At 38.4% G+C, this 21218-nt stretch overlaps 2 protein-coding genes across 2 annotated transcripts; one reads left to right on the forward strand and one right to left on the reverse strand.

The window, feature by feature from the left end:
- Positions 1-3628, forward strand: tma16 (translation machinery associated 16 homolog). The gene is made up of 7 exons (XM_041983887.1): positions 1-60; positions 178-281; positions 530-567; positions 656-740; positions 1233-1381; positions 1475-1517; positions 2811-3628. The coding sequence occupies exons 1-7, from the start codon at positions 58-60 to the stop codon at positions 2992-2994; spliced, it is 606 nt and encodes a 201-aa protein (XP_041839821.1). The 5' UTR covers positions 1-57; the 3' UTR covers positions 2995-3628.
- Positions 3629-4456: 828 nt separating this feature from the next.
- Positions 4457-20912, reverse strand: march1 (membrane-associated ring finger (C3HC4) 1). The gene is made up of 8 exons (XM_041983882.1): positions 18864-20912; positions 12844-12894; positions 11019-11092; positions 8689-9498; positions 8362-8542; positions 8096-8240; positions 4955-5280; positions 4457-4849 (listed from the first exon to the last, which is right to left on the reverse strand). Exons 1-8 carry the CDS (start codon positions 18948-18950, stop codon positions 4793-4795), a joined length of 1731 nt encoding a protein of 576 aa, XP_041839816.1. The 5' UTR covers positions 18951-20912; the 3' UTR covers positions 4457-4792.
- Positions 20913-21218: the final 306 nt, after the last annotated feature.

Here is a 21218-nt window from a genome sequence, read left to right on the forward strand (position 1 = left end):
GACCATTTCCGGTTTACCTGTCAACAAAATATCCACGCTTGTTTTCACCCAGTGAAAATGGTAAGCATGTTAGGTATAATAGTATCTATAGTATCTATAAAATCGCAGTAGTAAAGAAAGTTTATGTAAGAAACGCAAAAAGATGAAACCGTAGCTGTTTTTGTTGTGTATTTTTAGCCGAAGACTCAGAAGGGAAAATCCGCAGAAAAAGTTGTTCATCCGTACAGTCGGAAAGCTGCATATCTCGCCCGCGAAGAAATCCGACTGAAAAGGAAAGAGAGGTGTGCAGATAAAAACTAAGAAACAACTAAACCTGGGTTCAGAATTTTCTTAAGTGTAACCACTTTATCGTTGTTATCACAAAACAGCCACTAACACAAACATTAGTTTAAGAAAGATTTTTTTTCTAAATATTTTTCGGACGAAGTAAAGCTTGAGACTTTTAGTAGCTGTAAAATATAGACTTATTAATGTCACTTTATGTGAATGCTTAAACTTTTTAATTAATTTGACTTTTGTAATGCTGCAGGCTCAAGAATGAGAAAGCAACACGTCTGAACAACACTGGTAAGTTTTCTATTTGTATAGAAACAAGGCCAGGATACATACTTCATGTTAACGATCTGTCTTTTCTTGTCTGGATGTCCAATTATAGGTGAGAAGCTGTTGTGGTTTCAGAGTCACTTGGATCCAACAAAGACAAATTTCACACGGAAAGATGCCTGTGACATTATTGAAAGGTCCAACATAGCTCTTATTTTTCATTCTTTTTTCTTTTTTTAACTTTCAAAATATACACAGATACACAGAAGATGCTAAATGGCCAAAACGTTCCCCAAATAGACCAAATGTTGGGCAACGTCATAAGAAAAAAGCTTTTAAAGAATCAAAATTAGATAAATGATCAAAATGGTCCAGAAGCAACCATTAAGAAATAATAATAATAATAATAAAGAAGAAGTTCTGTAATTAGAATAATTTCAAATTCAACCACAAATCAAGTTTGCATGGATTGTGTTTATATTGTGCTTCTTCTTTATCTTCAAAACAGACATGCAGTTGTTTGGTGTCCATCTGTGTGGTTGTACAAAAACAGCACAGTGCAAATATATAATGAGGTCTAGATAATTGTATATGAATGTGGGTCAGTACATTTTATAATGTACATGAAGATGTTTTGAAGTATGTTCATGTTGATTAAACTGACATGTTTTTTGTGTGTGTGTGTTCAGGTACCTCCACAGGTTTGATGCTGAACTTGAGCAAATTGAATTAATGAATGGAATCAAGGGCCGCCAGGGTCGTCTCCATGGCGCCAGAGAGGCTGTCATCAAACAGACCATTGAGCGAGAGCGGGCGCAGTATGAAAGCATTGGATTTGGTAAGCCTCTTCATGTACATACACATGCCTGCTGTGGACGTACTCATTTAAAGTTGGAAAAAAAACTCCTTACCCTCTCTGTGTTGTTCTCAGAGATCCCAGACTTCATCAATACGAAGAATCTTAAAACATTCAGGTGAGTTTATGAGCCATGATGTGTATTTTTTAAGTTATTATCTTACTGTGTGTGATTAGACAGGATGCAAGCTTTTAGTATCTTAGGTTTATTTTCTCCTTAAGCCGTAAAGCATTATTCTAATTTAAAGTGCTTTACAGTTTAGGGAGTAAAATACATAAAAACTGTTAAAACATGAAGGAAATTACTATAAAATACAAATAAATTGCACGGTTAAATGGATAAAGGCACATGCCTGATAAAAGTGTAGACATGTATAAATAAAGTCTGAAAAAGAACAATAAATGCCTTCAGTTGATGTATCGGATACATCATTGGACCAGACTACTCAGACTCTTGTAGACAGTAAGAAGGGCCTTTTAAAACCAGTGTGAGGACCTTAGAGTAGGAGTGATTATCCTCTTATGAAGGTTGTCAGCATTCAAGCGGAGGTATTTTAAATTAATTCCCAAAGCCCAGTTACGAGTGCAATACAGGGATCGATCTTACAAAAAGTGAGCCAAAACAAGTACTTTGAATTTTGTTACTGAGACAGATACCAGTAGGTCTGCAGCGTTAGTAGCTGCTCATTATCATTGATGTGTTCAACTATACGATTTGGGGTCTGTTTCATCTCTGGTTGTCATGATAATTTGTCACTTTGAGAGAGCAGACGGTCATGTGAAGGGGTTGAGGTTGGGGGTGGTGGGGGGGCGTCACAAGCTGTCTGTCTGTTCTTGTCATCCTTCACCCTGAGTGCAGCGTCCCAAGGGCACGACATAGCTTGGCTCCAACAAGTCTGGATCCAGTGATAACTGAGCAAAGGACAAAGTTTAAAGTATTTTTATATTGTAAATGATTTTTAAATAATGGGAATGATGCTTAAGATTTCTATATATTCAATTCATTCAAGTTTGTCTAGCATCGAGGAAAATCTTATTTTTTTTTTTGGTTTGTTTTTTTTGTCTTTTTCAGGACTTAAGAAAATTTTTCACTTACTTAATTTCTAAAGACCAAAGATTTGGACAATAGTCGTATTAGGTGGATGTGTAAAGAGGATATCCTCCAGCAACTCTCTTTGCTCTCTGACAGATGTGTTAGAAATAGCTTTTCCGTCATGCTCTTCTGTTTTTAGAGCCCCCAAACAGAGATGTGGAGTTTGTAATGTTATGTTTTTAATGTATGGATTTCTCAGGTTTCATCCTCTTCAGTAATCATTAACAGAAGCTTTGAGTGCAGACATTCTTCATAGTGTGAAATTAAAGATTTTGATCATAAATATTTTAATATGTGTCGACTTTTGTCTTTTGGCAGAGAGTGGACGGGAGATCTGAAGAAACTTCCAAATATAAAACTACGAAAAGTGTCAAATAAAGGTCTGGATGCAAAGGATGAAGCAGAGGAGAAAGAGGAGGCAGAAGACTATCTTGAGGAAGATGAAGACGATTTAGATGATGAACGGGTGGATGAGACAGCGGATATGTCTGACTCTCCCTGATGCCCCTCTTTGCTCTGGAGCTAGGACATCGGACTGGCTTTCAGCAAAGACTTGTGTACTGTGGGGAAAGCTGTGAGGGGATGCTGCTATTCCACAAGTGTCCACAAGATGGTGCTGAACTGTCAGATTAGAAAGTAAAATCTTAGACGTCATACATTTATATTTTACTAGGCAGTAATTTCACACCAGGGTCTTTACAGGTTCTACATTAATTGTTTATTGCACAAAAAAGTACGTGTTGTATGTAACCTGCATTGTGTCAAATCATAGCTGAAGAACAGTTTAACAACAAAGATGTGGATTTAAGACATGAAACCGTTCTTTTTGTGGTACTGGCAAATTAAACCAGTGGAAAGTGAACAAGGACAAACAGTCCCCTGAGTTGAGACAAACACAACTTTAATGTGAAACGTGACCGGATGGCAACCATGAAAGTTCTACTAACAGTACATTAACAAATAATTGATCTCCACAGCAAAACCACATAACAGCTGCAAACTGTCAAAACAAATCTTCATAAATAATTGGCTACTTGATGTCCTATTTGAGCAAATATTAAAAAGGTACCTCTGACATGACTTCAAAAATGACATTTTTAGATTTCAGACTGAGATAAAGATGTAGTTTAAATAGTTTCTTATGGTATTTGACTCTTTGGTGTCTGAAAACCTGATTGTCCAGAATGTGTGTTTAGGGCTCAGTATGTCTCAGGCTGTCTCAATGGCCTCTGAAATATGCATGTACACTTCACGAAATGCCTTCAATGTTCTCTTTTCCTTCCACGTGTATTTAACAAAGTTAACCTTTCTTACACCCACATGAGTGGTTTTAAGGAGAGCATATGTGAAACTTTAGATGGATCCATATGTCTCCATCAGTTAGAATATGTATTGGAACATGGAAAATTGGGAACACTGCAACAACAGTAACATGGATGTATGTAAAGTGTCAGCATTAACTTATTAAATATGGCAAGAAAAAAATCAGTAAACACCACAAAACCAGGTCTGACTGCAGCGTAGAATGTTGAAATCATACCAACCAGATAGAAAAATAACCATTTCTGGGATGTTCCACAATATTAAGCCTGTCTGATCAAAGGAAATGTAATTAAAGTGCATGTAGCATCCATAGGGCGCCGACCCACTCGCAGCATCACCAAACCTTTTCACATGTTATTTTCTGATTTAACAGTTCGACATGCCAGACAACAGTAGGTCATTTGGAACAGCTATAAAACATTTTTGTCTTTCGACGCAGTCACATGTCGTGCAAAGTTTGTTTGAGGCATACTGAGACCTTTTTAAGTAGATAGCATCCACAGGGATTTTAGAACTTTTAACTTACATAAGTGCAGGTTTATGAAGTGCATACATATAAAATGGTATCACTATACCATTTACCCACAGTCTTCACATACTTCTTTTTTTTGCTGCTGGCTTTATTTTCTGTCTTCTTTGAATCTCTTCACCTTTTTTCCCCCTTTTTTTTTTTTATCCCAAATTCTTTCAGGTTTTGTACCTTTACATCAGGGGTGTCCAGCTCCGGTCCTCGAGGGCCACAATCCTGCAGGTTTTCAATGTGTCCCTGCTCCAAAACACCTGACTCAAATTAATGAGTAATTGTGCAAAACTTAATTGGCTGTTGGATCCATTATATTTGAGTCAGGTGTGTTGAAGCAGGAAACATTGAAAACCTGCAGGACAGCGGCCCTCGAGGACCGACTTTGGACACCCCTGCTTTACATCAACACAGACCCTCTTTGTCTTCAGTTTTCCTGGGTCACTGAAGGATTGTATCAGTCCTTGCACTTTAAATTTGTCTGTGGCATCTCAAGATCCAGTGACCTGTGGAGCTGAGAAGAACATTAAAACATTGCATGAGTCTAAATCCCACCATGCTCACATAAAATTGTTTCAGTGGTGAGCAGGGCATGATTTAACATCCAGGAGATTCAGACCGGGTTTTGTGCCGGCGCCACTGCAGCCTCCACAGACATGTCAGAGTCCATCTGTGCCTCTGCAGGCGGGACAGGGGCTAAGGTAACCGGGGTAACTGGAACCTCCACAGATTCATGCTTGCCGTTGGTGAGCGTAGTGGGTCGGGCCTGAGGGTTGTGTAGGTTCTTCTCTGGGCAGTTCTGTACGGTGATGATGCGGTTAAAGGCCTTGAGCCGGCGCCAAAGCTGCAGGTAGACTTTACACTGAATATACATGAAGATTAGGCCACCTGTAAAGCCAATGGCCACCACTATCAGCTTGGTCCAGAAGGGCCACTCCAGCACACCTGAGAACACACAAACACAAAGCTGCCTTCAGTTCACCTGCAGGATGCGTGAGGGTTCATGATGGTGGTGTGTGCAGAGCTGGGCTTACCCTGCGGTGCATAGTACTTCACAAGAGAAACTCTCCATAATTCGTCTGCAATCAAGAGTGAGTGTAATTTTTTTTTTTTTTTTTTTGATTTTGGACTCAGATTTTTCAGCGTCAAAATTCTTGATGTACTATGAAGATGAAGATCTAATCTTAATGTCCTACATTATAATCACAACACACCACATTGAACACAACCGTGAATGCACAAAAGCACTGAAGGGGTCTATTTTATCTTTGTTAATGATGTGAAGAACAAATTAAGATGAAAATATGAAAGCTTGCACAGCAATGACTGCAAGTTAATATTTACAGTAACTTTTGATCAGTCCTGCATATCAGCCTGGAAGAATTTTAGCCTAAAAAGATAAACTTCCAATTCTGGGATGTTGATTGATTCCGTGCTGTCATAAAAAAACTGTAGGATTCTTTAACCATTCAGAGGTGAAGGTTTTCCCTCAGATTCCCTGTCGCAAATGGTAAATAGGTAGCAATGTCGTTTTCCAAAAGTGGATGTCTCCTCACACCTCTGCCATGCACACCATTGTTCAGCCTTTTCCTGATTACAGACTCACTAACATCAAAACTAATTCGAGTGACCGAGGCCTGCAGCTGTTTAAACATCATTTAAAGTCACTGTAGGTTCCAGTGTGACCTTACAGACTGTTACCTTATTTTTGGGTTGATCTCTGTTGATCAACTACTCCTGGGCCAACAATACCAGCAGTACTAAAACTGTGATTGTTGAATTACGAACTCTTCAGAGATAGCTTTTCAGCCTAATGAGCATCAACAGCTCTTTATCTGAGGTCCTCAGAAATTTCCTTGATGCATATTAACCAACATGTTGTGAAGATCAGACTTTGAGTTGTATTTAAGTAACACAGTCACATCTGGTGGTTGTCAATGTTCTAATAATCTGCTAAAGGTTTTAACACTAATAGACATTTAATATTATGATTATTCCAAGTATAACAATCTTCTCCTATTTAACTGTTTTCTTTATGTCCTGTTTGGCCCGCTGGCAACTTGATGTTAATAAACTTTATAGCACCAACATGCTGTCTTGTCTACTTAAGTGATATTTTAGGGTTAAGAATTTGATCACTGATAATGTTTTCTTACATTTAATTTTCTACTTCCATAGGTACAACTTTTAGTTGACAGTATTTATGCATATCATTTTGGAGAAGTTTGAACAACTAGCCCCCCTGCAGGGCCTGTTTGGTTTCTTTAAGTCATTCGATTAAATACAGTGGCATCAACAAGTGTGTTGGTACCTTTTTTCATTTAAACCTGGTTACATATTTTAATACTTAGCTTAATAATATTTCACTTGTGACTAAAATAGGAACTTACTCAAATTAGTAAGCAGTTTGAAAATGACAATGCTATGGCTGAAATTTTCCACTTCTCCAGCTGCAGGAAAAATGGCAAATTACCGTAAGATTATAATCTGCCATACTCAAAACCTAATATAAACTTAAGAAGCCAAAATCTGCTACACACAAATGTAAAAACACAAAAGTGGACATGTGTTTTAAAAGAAGTTGATGTTGGAGTTAAATTATGTAGAAGCTTTACACTCAAATCCATGTTTGCATTTACAAGTTAAACTAATCAAGATGATAACAGACTGATTTTGAGATCTACAAAATCCTTAAAAGATACTGAGTGTCTAAAATTTGTATTTCAAACTCTAGTGAAAAATGAATACTGTGCAGAGGGAAATAGAAGGTTTACAGCACCAGTCAGAAGCTCATCTTCAAACTTCTGACTGGAACTATACACTGTACACCATGCACACAATCACTAAATTTAAAGGAAACATAAAAAACAAGGGAAACACATCATCAAAGACAAACAGAGTCATATGGGTGTGAAGATCAACAGGTACCCCGTGGATTTTAGACCACCACCAGGTGCTTAGTTAAACCGTTAATACTGTGTTACTTTATTCTGTCAACATCGACAAACAACACCAGGTACAATTAGGCTAATTAGAACTTCAGCAGGGCTGCAGGTTTAAGACTTTTACACATGATTTAAAGCTGACATGCACGTCTTTAAAAATATAACTGCATGACAGGGATACAGCAGGGATACTCTGCATCTATCTGTTTTGATCGGCTGCTTTAGCTACAGTGGCTATCTCTGATGCTGTTGGAGAATATTAAACAAGTTACTGAGAGACTAAAGAGTGAACTTATCAGACTTCAGGGGCAAACTTTTTGCTGTCTGAATAAAAGGGACAGAACTTAAACAGTGGAAAATATATAAAAAAAAAAGGATAATCCTAATGGCAATGCAAGCAGTGTTGCACAGGTGAACACAGTAGCCCTACAGTGTCACTCAAATTGAATTAAAAATGTATGCTGCATTTTTACAACAGCAGCTGTTCATTTACCATCTTCTGTCAACAAATTACAAAAAACATTAAAAGAAATTACAATAAAAAAAATGTTAATTAGTGAGGCAAGAAACTGTAACCTGTGTTTTATGTTGGTTAGACTTTTAAATAAGAGAAAGGAGTGTAAAAACACCACAGGACACTGTTGATCCACTACAGTCTTTTAGCTAAAAGCTATAAAAAGCTACACATTTCCCTTTGTACACTACCAGTCAAAAGTTTGGACACGTTTCCTTGTGTCCAAGGAAGTGTGTCCAAACTTTTGACTGGTACTGTATGTCTCTGGTATGTGAGTATGGGGAAATAGGAAAGTACTGACCGTTCTTCCCCAGTCTGATCTCATCTGTGGTTCTCTTGATCAGAATGTAGACAGACCACAACATACACACTATTGCTATCAGGTGAAACAACACTGAACAGAAGATCTTTCTCCTCTCACTCTTCGACATGTGTAGCTTCTCCCACTGGAAGACAGAGGGATGGACAGGACGAGTTAAGAGGGTTAAAAAGACACAAACAAATAGCGTTCAAAACTGCACCTCCTCTCATGACGTTTACAACCACCAATAAGCCTTGTATGTATACCTTGCTCAAAGGTTTGAGCTTTGTCTCCATGATGAAGTCAAATTTGCAAAGTTCACAGCATCGAGTGTCTGAGGATTTGATCCATTGGTTGAGACATGCCTGATGAACAAAGCCTAGGCTTCCCGTGCAGCGACATGGCATTATGAGCGGACACTCGTCATCTCCCTCACAGTGACAGATCCTACACACAAACAGAACAAACACCATTGATCAGGGAGGGAAATGACCTGGACCTATAAAAAATTCTCTCCCCGTGTTATCTTATGTTTCTGTAGATTTCTTTTTTATTACCTGATAATGGAGCATGATTTGTATTCACACACTCACCTGCAGACCTCCAGCTCAGAGTCATCTGAGCAGGGTTGTGCTGTGCCCCCGTTCATTCCACAGTGTTTCTGTGGGGTGGGCACGGACATGTCTCCGCCTCCTGACCCCTTCTCCTGGTATCTCTTAGTAATGAGCTCCTCTCTATCGTCTGCCAATGAGGAACTGCCTCTTGGGCTCTGTGCCTTCTTCTCTTTTTCTCTGCTCCGTGATCTCTCCCTCTGTGAAACATGGCCATCTCTGTTCAGTGAATCCCTGATGTTGTGGCGCTTCTTAAGGCCACCGCTGTCCTCCACCAGCGGCTGATTCTCCTTCCCTTCATCTGAGTCAACAGACTGCAGCTCCATTATTTCTGTTTTGTCTTCTCCTTTAGCACCATTTGTTGTATCCCTCTCTCTGCTGCTTACACTACGGCGGCGTGCTCTTCGGGCTTTTTCCTTACTCCAGCTGCGAGTTTCGCGCCATGCTTCATCCTCAGTGGAGGATTCAGACTGCTGGACACCTGAGCAGCGAAGACGAGGAGGGAGCTCCCTGCGGTTCTTGAAGGAGCGTTCCCTTTTCTCACCCAGCTCACTGCGGTCGGAGCTGAGACTGCGGTCGCTGTGCTCCTGTTTGCCGTTGGGCTCCACACAGTCAAAGGTGGTGCAGCTGCTCCTTTTGCGGCGGTGACGCCTCTTTACCTGCTTTTTCTGGGCCTGAGCTGATGAGCTCAGAGCTGTGCTGGTGACTGTCATGGCAGAGGTATTGTGTGTGTGCTTGTTGTGTTTATGCGATTCAGAAGCATCCTTCTGTAAACGGGTTTGCGGGCCGTGACTAAACACAAACACACAGACACACATGCAGATGGAGATGAACAGAGAAAATGAAACCACGTGGGGAAGACATAAATAAAAACTAAATGAAAATGAAAGAAAATAAGACTGGATGTGATTAAAGAGAGTTCAATCATAAAAAAAAAAAAGGTGATCAAATGATAATTGTCATATGTTGAACAGCTCAGTTAATTAGGTTGGTGGCTCCATGATAAGACAGAGAAGGAGCCTCCAGCTCTCCTCTCCCAGCATCCACCTCTCTACACTTCTAACCACAATCTGAAGCTTAAACCACTTTCTGTATCAGTACTTTTGTACTCGGGTGTCACTTTGCAACATGGTCTGTTTTGTTGCTCTCAGTTACTTGTGTTGATCTTATTTTAATACGTGATTGGTTCTGTATGTCTGTATTTTTTAACTTTTTTTTTACTGTTAACTTGCGTTCTGCTTAGCAGCACTGAAGCCTTAGACAACAGACATTTCGATTCTGTGTATGTACTGACAAGCTTCACAAATACAGGGCTACAGGTTTTAGCATTTTACTGTGATTTGGGTGAATTTCAGAGATATATAGAACAATCTGAGCTGTTCGCTGCTCTTGGTTGTGTTGGTGTTCTCATTTGTGCTTTAGCTTTACCCTGCTTTGTAAAAGACAGATGTTAGCATAAATGGGCCTTAAGTAATAAAATACCAAAGACTGTCCAGTGCAGCATTTCACATGTTTCTTTGCTATTTATTATTTTTGCCGCTTTGTTTTCATTGTTATGAAGTGGCTGTCAGCCCTTCCTAGCTTGAGCTAACTTTCAGTGTTTGCACTTTTTGAAAGACTACATGCTTGTTGTTCACAAATTACCCAAAATCGTTCTGCAGAGGCCAAGAAAGATGCAGATGGAAACTTGTGTAGTAAATAAAACTGCTACGTCCTGCAGTAGTAGGTACATGTGAAAATAAGAACTAGCCTTTTTTTCTTCTTCTTCTAGCCAAATTAAAGGTCACATTTTTTGTGATGTGCTAACAGTTGGTGATCACTTGTTTTTACAATTCCCATACAATCCAGCCAAAAAATGCAAACGCACCCTCCTAGTTCAGCTTATGATACTGTAGGTCAACCATGACTGACCATACAAGATGCAAGTGATATCAGTAATTAATAATAAATATGGAATAAGCTTTGCAAGATGGTAAGTGACTAATTCGGTTAGGTTCAGGCACTCACACACATCAAACGTGTCTAATGGACAGTGTCTTTTCAACCTAAAATATTTAATTTCTGCTATCAGTTTCTTGTTATTACTTACTGCACTGTGAGAATATCACAGATCTCAGCATCTGTTTTAAGTTGGTTGTGCCCTAAAGGTGCCACAGGCCAAACTAAGTCAGAGAGTAGACTTTTAATGGTGCGTGTTAATATAACAGAGAGCCCCTGCTGTTCTTGTCTTTAAAAGAGATTTATAGATAGTTGATGTTTCACTGAACACAATTTCTTCTCATGTAACTCTGACAAATAGAGAGCTTTCTTACCTGCATATATCCTGAGCTGATGGGGTTATTGATGTTCTTGAAGCTGTAGTAAGTCCAGTTGTAGAATTGCTGGCCTGAAACAACCAACACTCTCTAATTAGTGCCAGTGGCGCTTCAGAAGTACTACAGTCTGTCAGAGTCTTAGTCCCTGTACCAAAACATGGTATGTGTAAACATCACAGTGTGTTTGTTAAATTTATTATTGCCACAAAATCTGAATGCATTAATTAGTTCATCTCTGAAACAGCTTGTGACGGGCCAGATGTTGTATGATTCAGACATCAATAAAAGCTTAGTGGTTCCTTATGGTGCTCAAATGTGTGCACAGTGGAAATAAAGATACTGGTTACCAAATTATCTTTATGGTTGGAAAAGGTGGACTGTGTCTCAGTTATAATAATACATGACTTTATGACTTCTATGCCGTAATATTTCCTCCTAGGACAATAGCTAGGTAATGAGAAAATCAGGTGTCCTACACACTAATAAGACTAGAAATTCAGCAAATATTTTACATTACACAGTAAAAATAAAGAGAACTAATATATACCCAGTATTTACAGAAATACAATATATTACATAGTAGTATTTATTTGTTATTTCTCACTCTCAAAGTATTCTTTACAGCACCTTCTTTTATGAGCCAGTACAAGAAGCACTTGACTGGTTGATGATTTATGTGACTAAATTAGGCTGTAAATTCCAGTGTCTGTATTACCCTTTATGCCCCCAGAGGGCATAAACATTTTAAAGTAACAATTTAAGGAGGGTCTTGCTAAGAAAGTAAACAGCTGTTTACTTCCTTATCTTGCAGTGTGTGAGAAAGATTTGAGTTAATTTTCAGTTTTGTTTCTGGCCCTGTGATAAATGTAAATTTAGTCTCTTTTGGAGTTTTGTTTAAAGTCTGTTTCACCACCTGTTGATACTGATGGTTTTGAAGACTCTTTGTTTTAACAATTTTTCTTCTTCTTTATTAACAAGCACATATTCCTACTAAAGACTTTTCTAAGAGCTGAAAGATTCGGTATGTTTTCAATGCACAGTTAAACTGGGATAGAGTTATGGACATTTAGGGCATTTATTTGGGCCCCTGTCTTGGTCCCAGTATACAAGCAAGTCAGTTCATTGACTTTATTTACTTGTTTGTATGAAATAAGATTCATGGTATGCCTTGACTATTTTCTGTTCTTGGCTTATTCTTTTTCCATGTAGTGACTCCATTACTTCCAGGTCAAAGCCCAGAACAGGAACTGTGGAGCATGCACAGTATGCCAAATCCTGTTAGAGTCCAACTGAACATAAATTTACAGGTGAAATTTGACGCACAGTAACATTATCTGCGTTTTTTGGTTTGACTGCAAAATTTGATTTAGTACAACTTCAGTTAGGCTAACATGCTTCGAATGTCCTGTTTTTGTCTTTGATTTGATTTTTGTTCTTTCCTCTTGACTGATAACAACATTAATAATTGGTTGGAAGTCCAAAAGTAATACATTACATATTATTAAACTCAAATTATCTTTTTATGTTAGAATTGCTAATAATACTGAACCTTCCATTTAATCCCATTCACTCTTTTGATTAATCGTTTATAATGAACATGTCAATTAGTGATGCATAAAACTTAATTAAGTATCCTGTGACTCATACAGCGCTGTGAGTGCAAAGGTTGTTCCTAGAGCAACTTTAATGATCATAAATTTTGTACTGCTTCACACTATTTTTAATACACAACTTTGCTTTACCACATCCTTACTTAAGCCACAACAGATTATGAGCAGTGACCTTGCTTTTGACTCTTTCATCCTATGTATTTGACAGTTACCTTGGAGATGTTGCTAGACCGACTCCCTGAGCGCCCAGGTGCCTTCCTCCCCTGAAGGGAAAAAGAGAGACAGTATCATTAGTGCCACAGAACACATTAACCATTGTGATGTTTTAATGACACATGCTGCGTGCTGTGCAGCCTGAGGCTTTCAGATATAACATCAAAAGAGACTGAAACAAATTTGAAAGAATTTCTTTTTAATGAATAAACAAAAAAAGAAATGATGCTTTGTAAATGATTACTATACACAGCTTTAGGTTTACTAAACTTTATTGTGCTGTCACTGTCATTTGTCGGAAATTTTGATGTGTTACTGTTAACTTTCAAGCCTAAGCTCTTTATAGATGCTTACAGTATAAGCAAAATATAAAAATTGTGAGTTCATTTCACAAGTTGACCATCTTAAAGTATCCAAAGAAAAAGTGGACAGGCTTCTCCTCCGAATCTGGTGTAAAAACAAACAAAAAAAAAAAGTCACTTAAACTATAGGAGATCTAACACTTCTTTTTCCTGAAGCATTTGGTGTTGACTGCTGTATTAACTGTTTAAAATGTAGCAGCAGACGTCACATGTCCTTGTTATTTTACTGTGACCTGAGCTAAAGCCAGCAATCCTATTACTTGGTTGTCCTGCTGCATGGACACGAAGCTGCTCTGCAATGTGTTGCTATTTAAAGTCAACTTAAAGCAGTTTTTCTGGAACTTTTCAGAGTGATGCTTGAACTCAGCCATCACTACTTGTCACCTCAGCCCCTGCTTACAGCATTTTATGCTATTTTAAGCTACTGGTAAATACTGGTATGTAAGGTACCAGTTATTCTCCAGACACTAAGACAGTAGGTGACAGTATGCTAGATAAAGTATAAAGAGTTGACTTAAATCGTGATTTTTCTTTTCTTACTCTGGTTGTTTCGTTGTTTTGGATCATTTGGCAAGTACAAGTGCAAAGGGTTTATAAAACTCAGTTGTAAATCCATCAGGGCCAGGGGCCTTATCCATAGGCAAATGATGTATAACTTAGTATTTCTTCACATATTATTAGAGGATCAAGGATATGCTTCTGTTCAGCTGACAAGGTGTGTAGATCTAATTCTTCTAGAAACAACTCTCCTTCTGCCAATTTACAATTCAAATCTGTAAACCTTTGCATAAAATTCTTAATAAACAGTGTTTATCTCCAGAGGGCATCGATGTAGTACACTCTGATGGACCTGTACAGCCAGAATAGCACAGTGGGCCCATTACTGCTTAAAGGGAAAATGTCCAAATTTTCTTTTTACTGTGAAGCTTCCTGATCAGACACTTAACTCCAGTGGCAAAACACTAGCAGAGGTAAAGATAAATCTATATTGTCTGTCTGTATATACACCTCCATAACAAACATACCAAGGCCAGCGATGGTTCTGTGTTCACATAAATTAATCATAATCTAAACCCTAAAATAATAGTGTGGCAAGCATATGCTTGCTAAGGGGTTTTGCATCCAGAGTTTATAACTATTTGTTAAAGAAGAAACCCAGATGAGCTGGATTAATTATCAGAGCAGACACTAGTTGAAAAACTAAACTGTCCCATCTCAATCAAATCATATGATTCAACATGAATACTTCTTTGACTTTCATCCCTAAACATGCCATTGATGGTAAGAAGGAGATGTTTTATCTACAAGTAAAGAGGTTGTTAGAAACATTTATGCGTAATGGCTGAAGGAGCTTGGTCTTCTAGGTGAACAGCTTAGTCTTTTAATGTCCTCAGTTAAATCACAGCTTTGTTTGTAGGGTTAGATTGTATGAGTAAAATACTTATTGTGGTGTATTTTTTCATTGATTAGCAAATGAGAGATGTTTCTCATTAGTATAATCTCTTCAAGCTGCATGTAGTTTCTCATTACTCATCCCAGGGGAAAAGCTGGAGAACATACTGACTGTCTGGTGGGCAGAAAAAAATGATAAAATAGCTAGGGTTATAATTTGTAATAGCTTATTACCATGAAGAATCAATTGTTAGTTTTGGTTTTTACTGCCAACCAATCCCAAAACCAAGAGTTCCAGTAGTGTAACTTTCTGTAGAACTACAGAAAAGTCCAATGCCCGTTCATTCTCACTTTACATGTTAATCAGCTAGAGGTGCGATAATTCTGTAACTGAGAGAATCCATGATGCATATATCTGTGGTCAAAAGCTACATTTCATTCGTCACTGGTGTATTAGATGTTGTATAATAAAGAACCAAAGCATGTCTCAGTAATTAAATTAAGAATCAAAGCCTGGATTTGGAGAAATGTTCCATCCACAATTTTACTCATGAATATGAAAATATTTACAATTTTATAACAGAAGCGCTAACGAAGAAATTTAGGTTCATAAAGGCTTGTCTGGTATTTACAGTCAGAAATACCAATCACAACAGGGTGGAGGAGGAAATTCTATCTCTGAAAGTGGACATTAATTTTTCAGAAAATTATTAAAGTTATTGAAATTATTTAAGCTTGAACACAAACAGAAAATTAACAAAAATATTGTCACTTTCTTGAAGTACATAACAGCTCCTCTCATTCATATGCGCACTTTTTCCCCTATTTTTTAAATACTCAGAGCTTGCGTGTATCAGCCACAAGGACACTGTGTACACTCTGCAAATCATTAAAATAAACAGGAGCGAGACTGACAAGTAGAAGACTGCAGCCATCTAAGCTGATCAAGGGATGTTCTGATCACGTTTAAATCAGTAGTTGTGCTTGAAAGTCAAAGCAAACACTCCTCTCTGGTACCTCCTCTCTCTGTAATGGCAAATGGGCACATGGATTACATCTTGGGCACGTTTTTGCCGTGGTTCACCATGGTGTTTAGATTAATACTGCTAATTATTAGGCTTCTGTGCCTTAATATTCCCAATAAAAAGTTATAAGAGCATTTTCGGAAAAACAAAACCAAGCTGAGTCTCCACAGCACACAAGAACCAGCATCTGCTTCATATAGAGAGCAGCAGAATTTTCAAACTAGATTTTTTTTTTAATAAGAAGACTGTTATTTTCTGATACATGAGTGTTGAGTCTTTGAAGAGCTTTTTTTTTTTTTTGGAAATAAAAGGAGATGGGAGGATTATTTGTTTTTCTAGGGCCGACAGTTTTTGAGACTGCAGAACAAAGTCTGAAAGCAGCTAGATACACTTCATGTACTGTAAGAAACACCTGGATTTTGTTTACACACCAAGACCTGAAATGTTGCCAGATGTTGTTTCACATGAGGTCTTCTGAACGTGTTCATATGCTACCTGAGAAAGCTAAACCAGCTGTTTCCTCCTTCACCAATGTTTGTACTCCACTAGTTTGAACACTTTTGCAACCAGAACACAATTTAAGTAACATCAAGTTCATTAAAAAAACTAAACAAACAAAAAAACAAATTCGTTGTATCTTGTTCTTAGATAGTTTAGGTTTCTGTTTTTGTTATCAGACATGTCATCTGTTCATAAAGCTGAGAACAACCTGCTGTCCATGCACTGCCTTCCAGTTCTGCTACTTCACCTAGGTCACAAAGACAAAACAATGTGTTCAAGCAGGCTTCTGTGCTCATAAAATATGTTCACACATATTTGCCAAATATATGTAGGTGTAAACATTGTGCTGAACAACAGAGCTGTTAGTGTAAATCAAAAAAGAGAAGTTACAGTCCAGAGGCAAAGCCATATTTCAATATATAGTATTTTTTCTGCTCTGTTTAGTGTGTGCATGAGTAAAAGATACAAACAGAAGATGTTATGTGACAGACATTTGCTAACAAGAAGACTTTGCATGTATTTCAGTTGGTCCCTCTTCTAGAGAGGACTTATGTGACTTAAGAGAAGAACATGAAGAAATTAAAATCACTGTCTTATATTCATAAGCTCAGCAGAATGAGAACATGGTTAATGCACAGCAGACATACACAGAGCACCACAGGAAGAAGTATTAACCTCAGAAGATATATTTGGTAAACATGCTCGTCAAAATATTATCTTGATCTTGGTATTGCTTTTTCAACTTTGAGATGTAACACAGAGGTAGACTACAGACATAAAGAAGCAAACTTTTGTACAACATGCTTAAACTCAAAATACATTTTGGTCATGATTGTTAATAGAGCACCTATAGCTCTATGCTGACTCCTTCTCAGTTTCCCAACAGGTTAACATGGTTTTTTAATCTATATTTCCAGGCTTCATTTGATCAACCAGTCTGTTCTTTCACATCCAAAGTCCTTTTAACTAACAAAACAATAGGTATGAGATACAATTAGCTCCCTCCAGCTGGCTGTTTTAAGCTAACACTGCAGAACAATGCAAGAAGAAACCAAACATCAAGAAATAAAGAAAGTCCATCTTTCTAAGACCTGTTTAAGCCCCAAATTCCTCTGTAGGAAAACAGTAATATTTCAGAGCAAAGGTTTTACCATAACTTACCCAAGCCTCTGCTCTTCTGCTAATACTCAGACTCTGAGACACAGCAGTCAACTGAGTCTGAGAGGACATACGCATGTTTCTGCAGATGGGATTAAGGTATGTGGCGTGGACTGAGGGGATATATTTTGCTTCTATCATGTGGCACATGGAAGAAACACCTACAGCTATATTTAGACAAGTAACAATGCTGCAGCTGCACGCTCTCTAATTTATCTGAGATTAAACAGTCAACAAATCACAATCAGCTATAATGTGGCCAAAGTTTTTAGTAGGAATCAATAAAGAATCATTGCTGCTAATCTGAATTATTATGATTTATGTTGTTAAAAGTTGCACTGCTATTGCAAATACCTTTCCACTTGGCAACTACAACTATGAAGAACAGTGAAGCTTGATAAAAAAAAACTTGTATCTCTGAAGTGTTTACTTCAGCTGTAAAGTGAGACATAATACTTGTTGGTTTATATGGATAGACATACTTTTGCAGCCAGACAGAACAGGCAAATAAAAAACTGAAGATTTTGACACATTGAACCGCCTACACCATCTGATTTAAAACGTTAGCTAAAACTGTTCAATAAACATTTAGTCTTTACGTAGACTAGAGACATCGGAGAACCAAGGAACCAGAACAGTTGCCAGGATGTTATTTTATAGTCATTTGTGAGTTGACTGTGTGAGATGTCTTAGCGTGTTGTTGGGACAATTATTTTAAATCATTATGTTCTTGTATAGTTTTCTTTACTTCAACAGTGTAATATTCAAAGTATTCAGCCATCGTGGCCTAACGCTGACTAAACGTCAGAAAAAAGATGGATGGATGAATATTTGAAAGAGCCACTTACCCATCTGTTGCTGTTGCAGTGTATAACAAGAGACAACAAACTAGTGAAAGTCAAACTCCCATAAGATGTTATTTAAGTTCTCAGTGAAGTGTATAAGCATCGGAAACTTACCACTTCCATAAGTTTATAAATTATACAGATCTACAGGACCCCAACTTTAAAGTTCCAGCATAGTCATGATGACCTCAGACATTATCTTGTTGTCCACATCCAATCCTTCCTCCTCCCAGAGAAAACACATCATAGCCGAACGCTTTTTAATGTGATGTGAGATGATATGAGGCAATGCAGCAATAAATACAACAGCACTACATTGTGGGAAGCTGTTTACATTGTGCACTGTGTGATGATGTGATAATGATGTAATGGAACATGCTGTCTATGATTAGATATGGTGTGATGCTGAAAATGTGGTTGAAAGCATCAAATATTCACATGTAAATGTTGATAAAAGGCTTCAACTCTCTTCTATAATGTACAGCTGAAACTGACAAAGACACATATGTGCGCACATGAGGCTTCTCCTACAGTCATTAGGATCAACACTTAAAGACCACTCAATGACTTCTACCTTCCGAGAACACGGATAACTTGCCTTGCAATCTTCTGAAATCTAATCTACTTTTCTCAAGTTTTAAGGTTCAGTAGAGAAAAAAAACAAAAACAGAAACGCACACAGCATTCCCTGGATCTGATAAGATTTGAGAGCAGAGTTATAAGGTTAGAAACTCACCTCATTCTTGTCTTTAGAGCGAGGAGCACTCTTGCCATTGCTCGCTGTCTCCCTTACTGGAACCACATTTATCTGTTGTACTGGCATGCTGCTGTTTCCAAGCAACACTCCAGTGCTACTCCCCCAGCATTCCCAGCACTCCGTGCCTTCCTGTCCTCCGATCTTCGTTCCTGCGTGGGATCCGCTGTCCCATCCACAAGCTGTTGTCAGAGAAGAGACACCACTCCCGATTGCTCTTATTTATCAGCCCAATCCGGATCATGAAGAGCAACAGAGACAGAAAGGGATCAGGTCACCGTGGCAACAAGAGGACAGCTCCAAAGATGGTGGGGTGTGAGGGTGTGAGGTCGTCATGGCGACTGGGAAACTACTCAACAGTGCGCACCACTTCCTCTTCCTCCCCCTCCTCCACCCTCCCGCTGAGTGATAGATAAGAGGAAGAGTTGAGATGGGGCTGAACAGTAAACAAGGAAGCTGGAATAAGGTGTTGTTATGACATGCGAGTGTATGTGTGTCTGTCTAGAAGGGGCGGAGTTAGGATTTTGTTGCGCTTGCTGTATAACAAGCATAAAGTCCATAAGGATTAGGGCTTAGACTAACCTCAATCTCCTCCTCTGACCAGTGGTGTAGCTAATAAGCTTATACAACTTGTGCACATGGACAGTACTCACTCCATCACGCACACACACCACCCGATTGTTAGCAGACTCCCGGGGCTAAATCAATGTGCTAATAGATGTTAAGTCACCTTCTTTCTTCTGTAACATTAAAGCAATAAAGTCACATTAGTCCTCCGGGTAGGCATCGAGTGAGAAGCATATACATAACATACACAGCCACACAAGTGTGTGGGTGGTGAGGATGTAATCCTATTTTAACTGTTTCAGCTCAGGGGGATTATAATTGACATAACTGGAAAATGGGGGAGTTAAAGTTATTACTAAGGAGCAGTGGTGGACATAGGTTAAGAAGCATTTTAAGACACAAAAAATTGCATTTTCCTGGCTGGTTTGTTGTGGAAACTTTACTTGATTTATTGTTTTCATTTTTTTAGAACTTTTGTTAAAAAGAAAAATATAGCTGACTCAAACGGAGGTTTCTGATAGTGTTTATCAGTAATCAGTAAAAAGTTTATCAGAAAAACAGAATGTATAGAAAGTTAAATCAAGCAGAGAACTCAATGTATTTAAATGTGTAATCAAGTTAAGTGTGATCCAATTTTTCCATCAATTGCTTATTCTAATCAACATCTGCTTGTGTTTTTGTTGAATTGAACTGTAACAGACAACGTGCCTCATTCTGACTGGCTAGACTTCCAGAACTTGAACTTGACTTCAACGTGAAATTCAGGAACCTCTGAGTCTAATATGGTACTGCTTTTCCTCTAACCTTATTTTTTGCAGTATGCAGATGAGGAGCTGTCTATTCCACAAAGAGAAGTGGTCAGAAAAGTGGCCTAGATATGTCTGCATACCCACACCCTCTGCACACATACATTTATTTACAGTCTCTCAGAAACTCTCTGCAATACCATTTACTTGCACTGGAAATGAGGAAGTTAGACCACACTTGTGGCCTAGTTTGGGGGTGGCGGAAACATTGCTTCAGAATGTGTGATCGTTTTTTTGACATCTGTAGAGTGAGGATGTGCATGCTCTATAGGAATTTCCCAACAAATTCAAATGTACCGAGGAGGTTCCCACAACACAGGGTTGATTTGCAAGAAAGCCAGCACCAAAGTACGATGTGTAGTGATGAGAAGGGAAGGAAAAGTTTAGAAAAACAAGTCTTTAATTTTCTGATCAGAAAGGGTAACAGAATGGCATGCAGCAGTTGCACGGAGTGTTCCAAGGATAAGAAGGACAAATTGCTTTTTATGTGGCATATTATCAACATCCAAACGTCTAGCTTGACTCTATCTGGTCTTTGTCCTCGAGCAGCGCCACACCGCAAATCAGGCCACCGTGACACCATCCAAGGACGGAACTCAGACAGAGAGAAGCCGGACCTTGCATTGTTTAAGCAGATATGACTAAAGTATAAAGTCAAAATCACACATAATTGAGCTGTTACACTGAGTTTCCACTTCAGATCAATTTCATAATAGAGGAGGGCAAAAATTTTTAAACATCTAATTATAAACAGTTAGATAAATTGTCCAAAAGTTGATATAAATCTTTAGTGGAGAGTTTCTGCTTACACATACACTCACACAGAGGCACAGCACCCATTAATAATTAGGGTTAACATGATCTGACTTGAACTTGAGAGGGGAGGTGCAAGTTAGCTCTTCTAAGTGTGACAGTGAGAAAGAAAGAGAAAAATAAGCCACAGCGCAGTATGAGTTGTAGTATG

This window comes from Melanotaenia boesemani, chromosome 4, assembly GCF_017639745.1.
Source record: "Melanotaenia boesemani isolate fMelBoe1 chromosome 4, fMelBoe1.pri, whole genome shotgun sequence".
NCBI lineage: Eukaryota > Metazoa > Chordata > Actinopteri > Atheriniformes > Melanotaeniidae > Melanotaenia > Melanotaenia boesemani.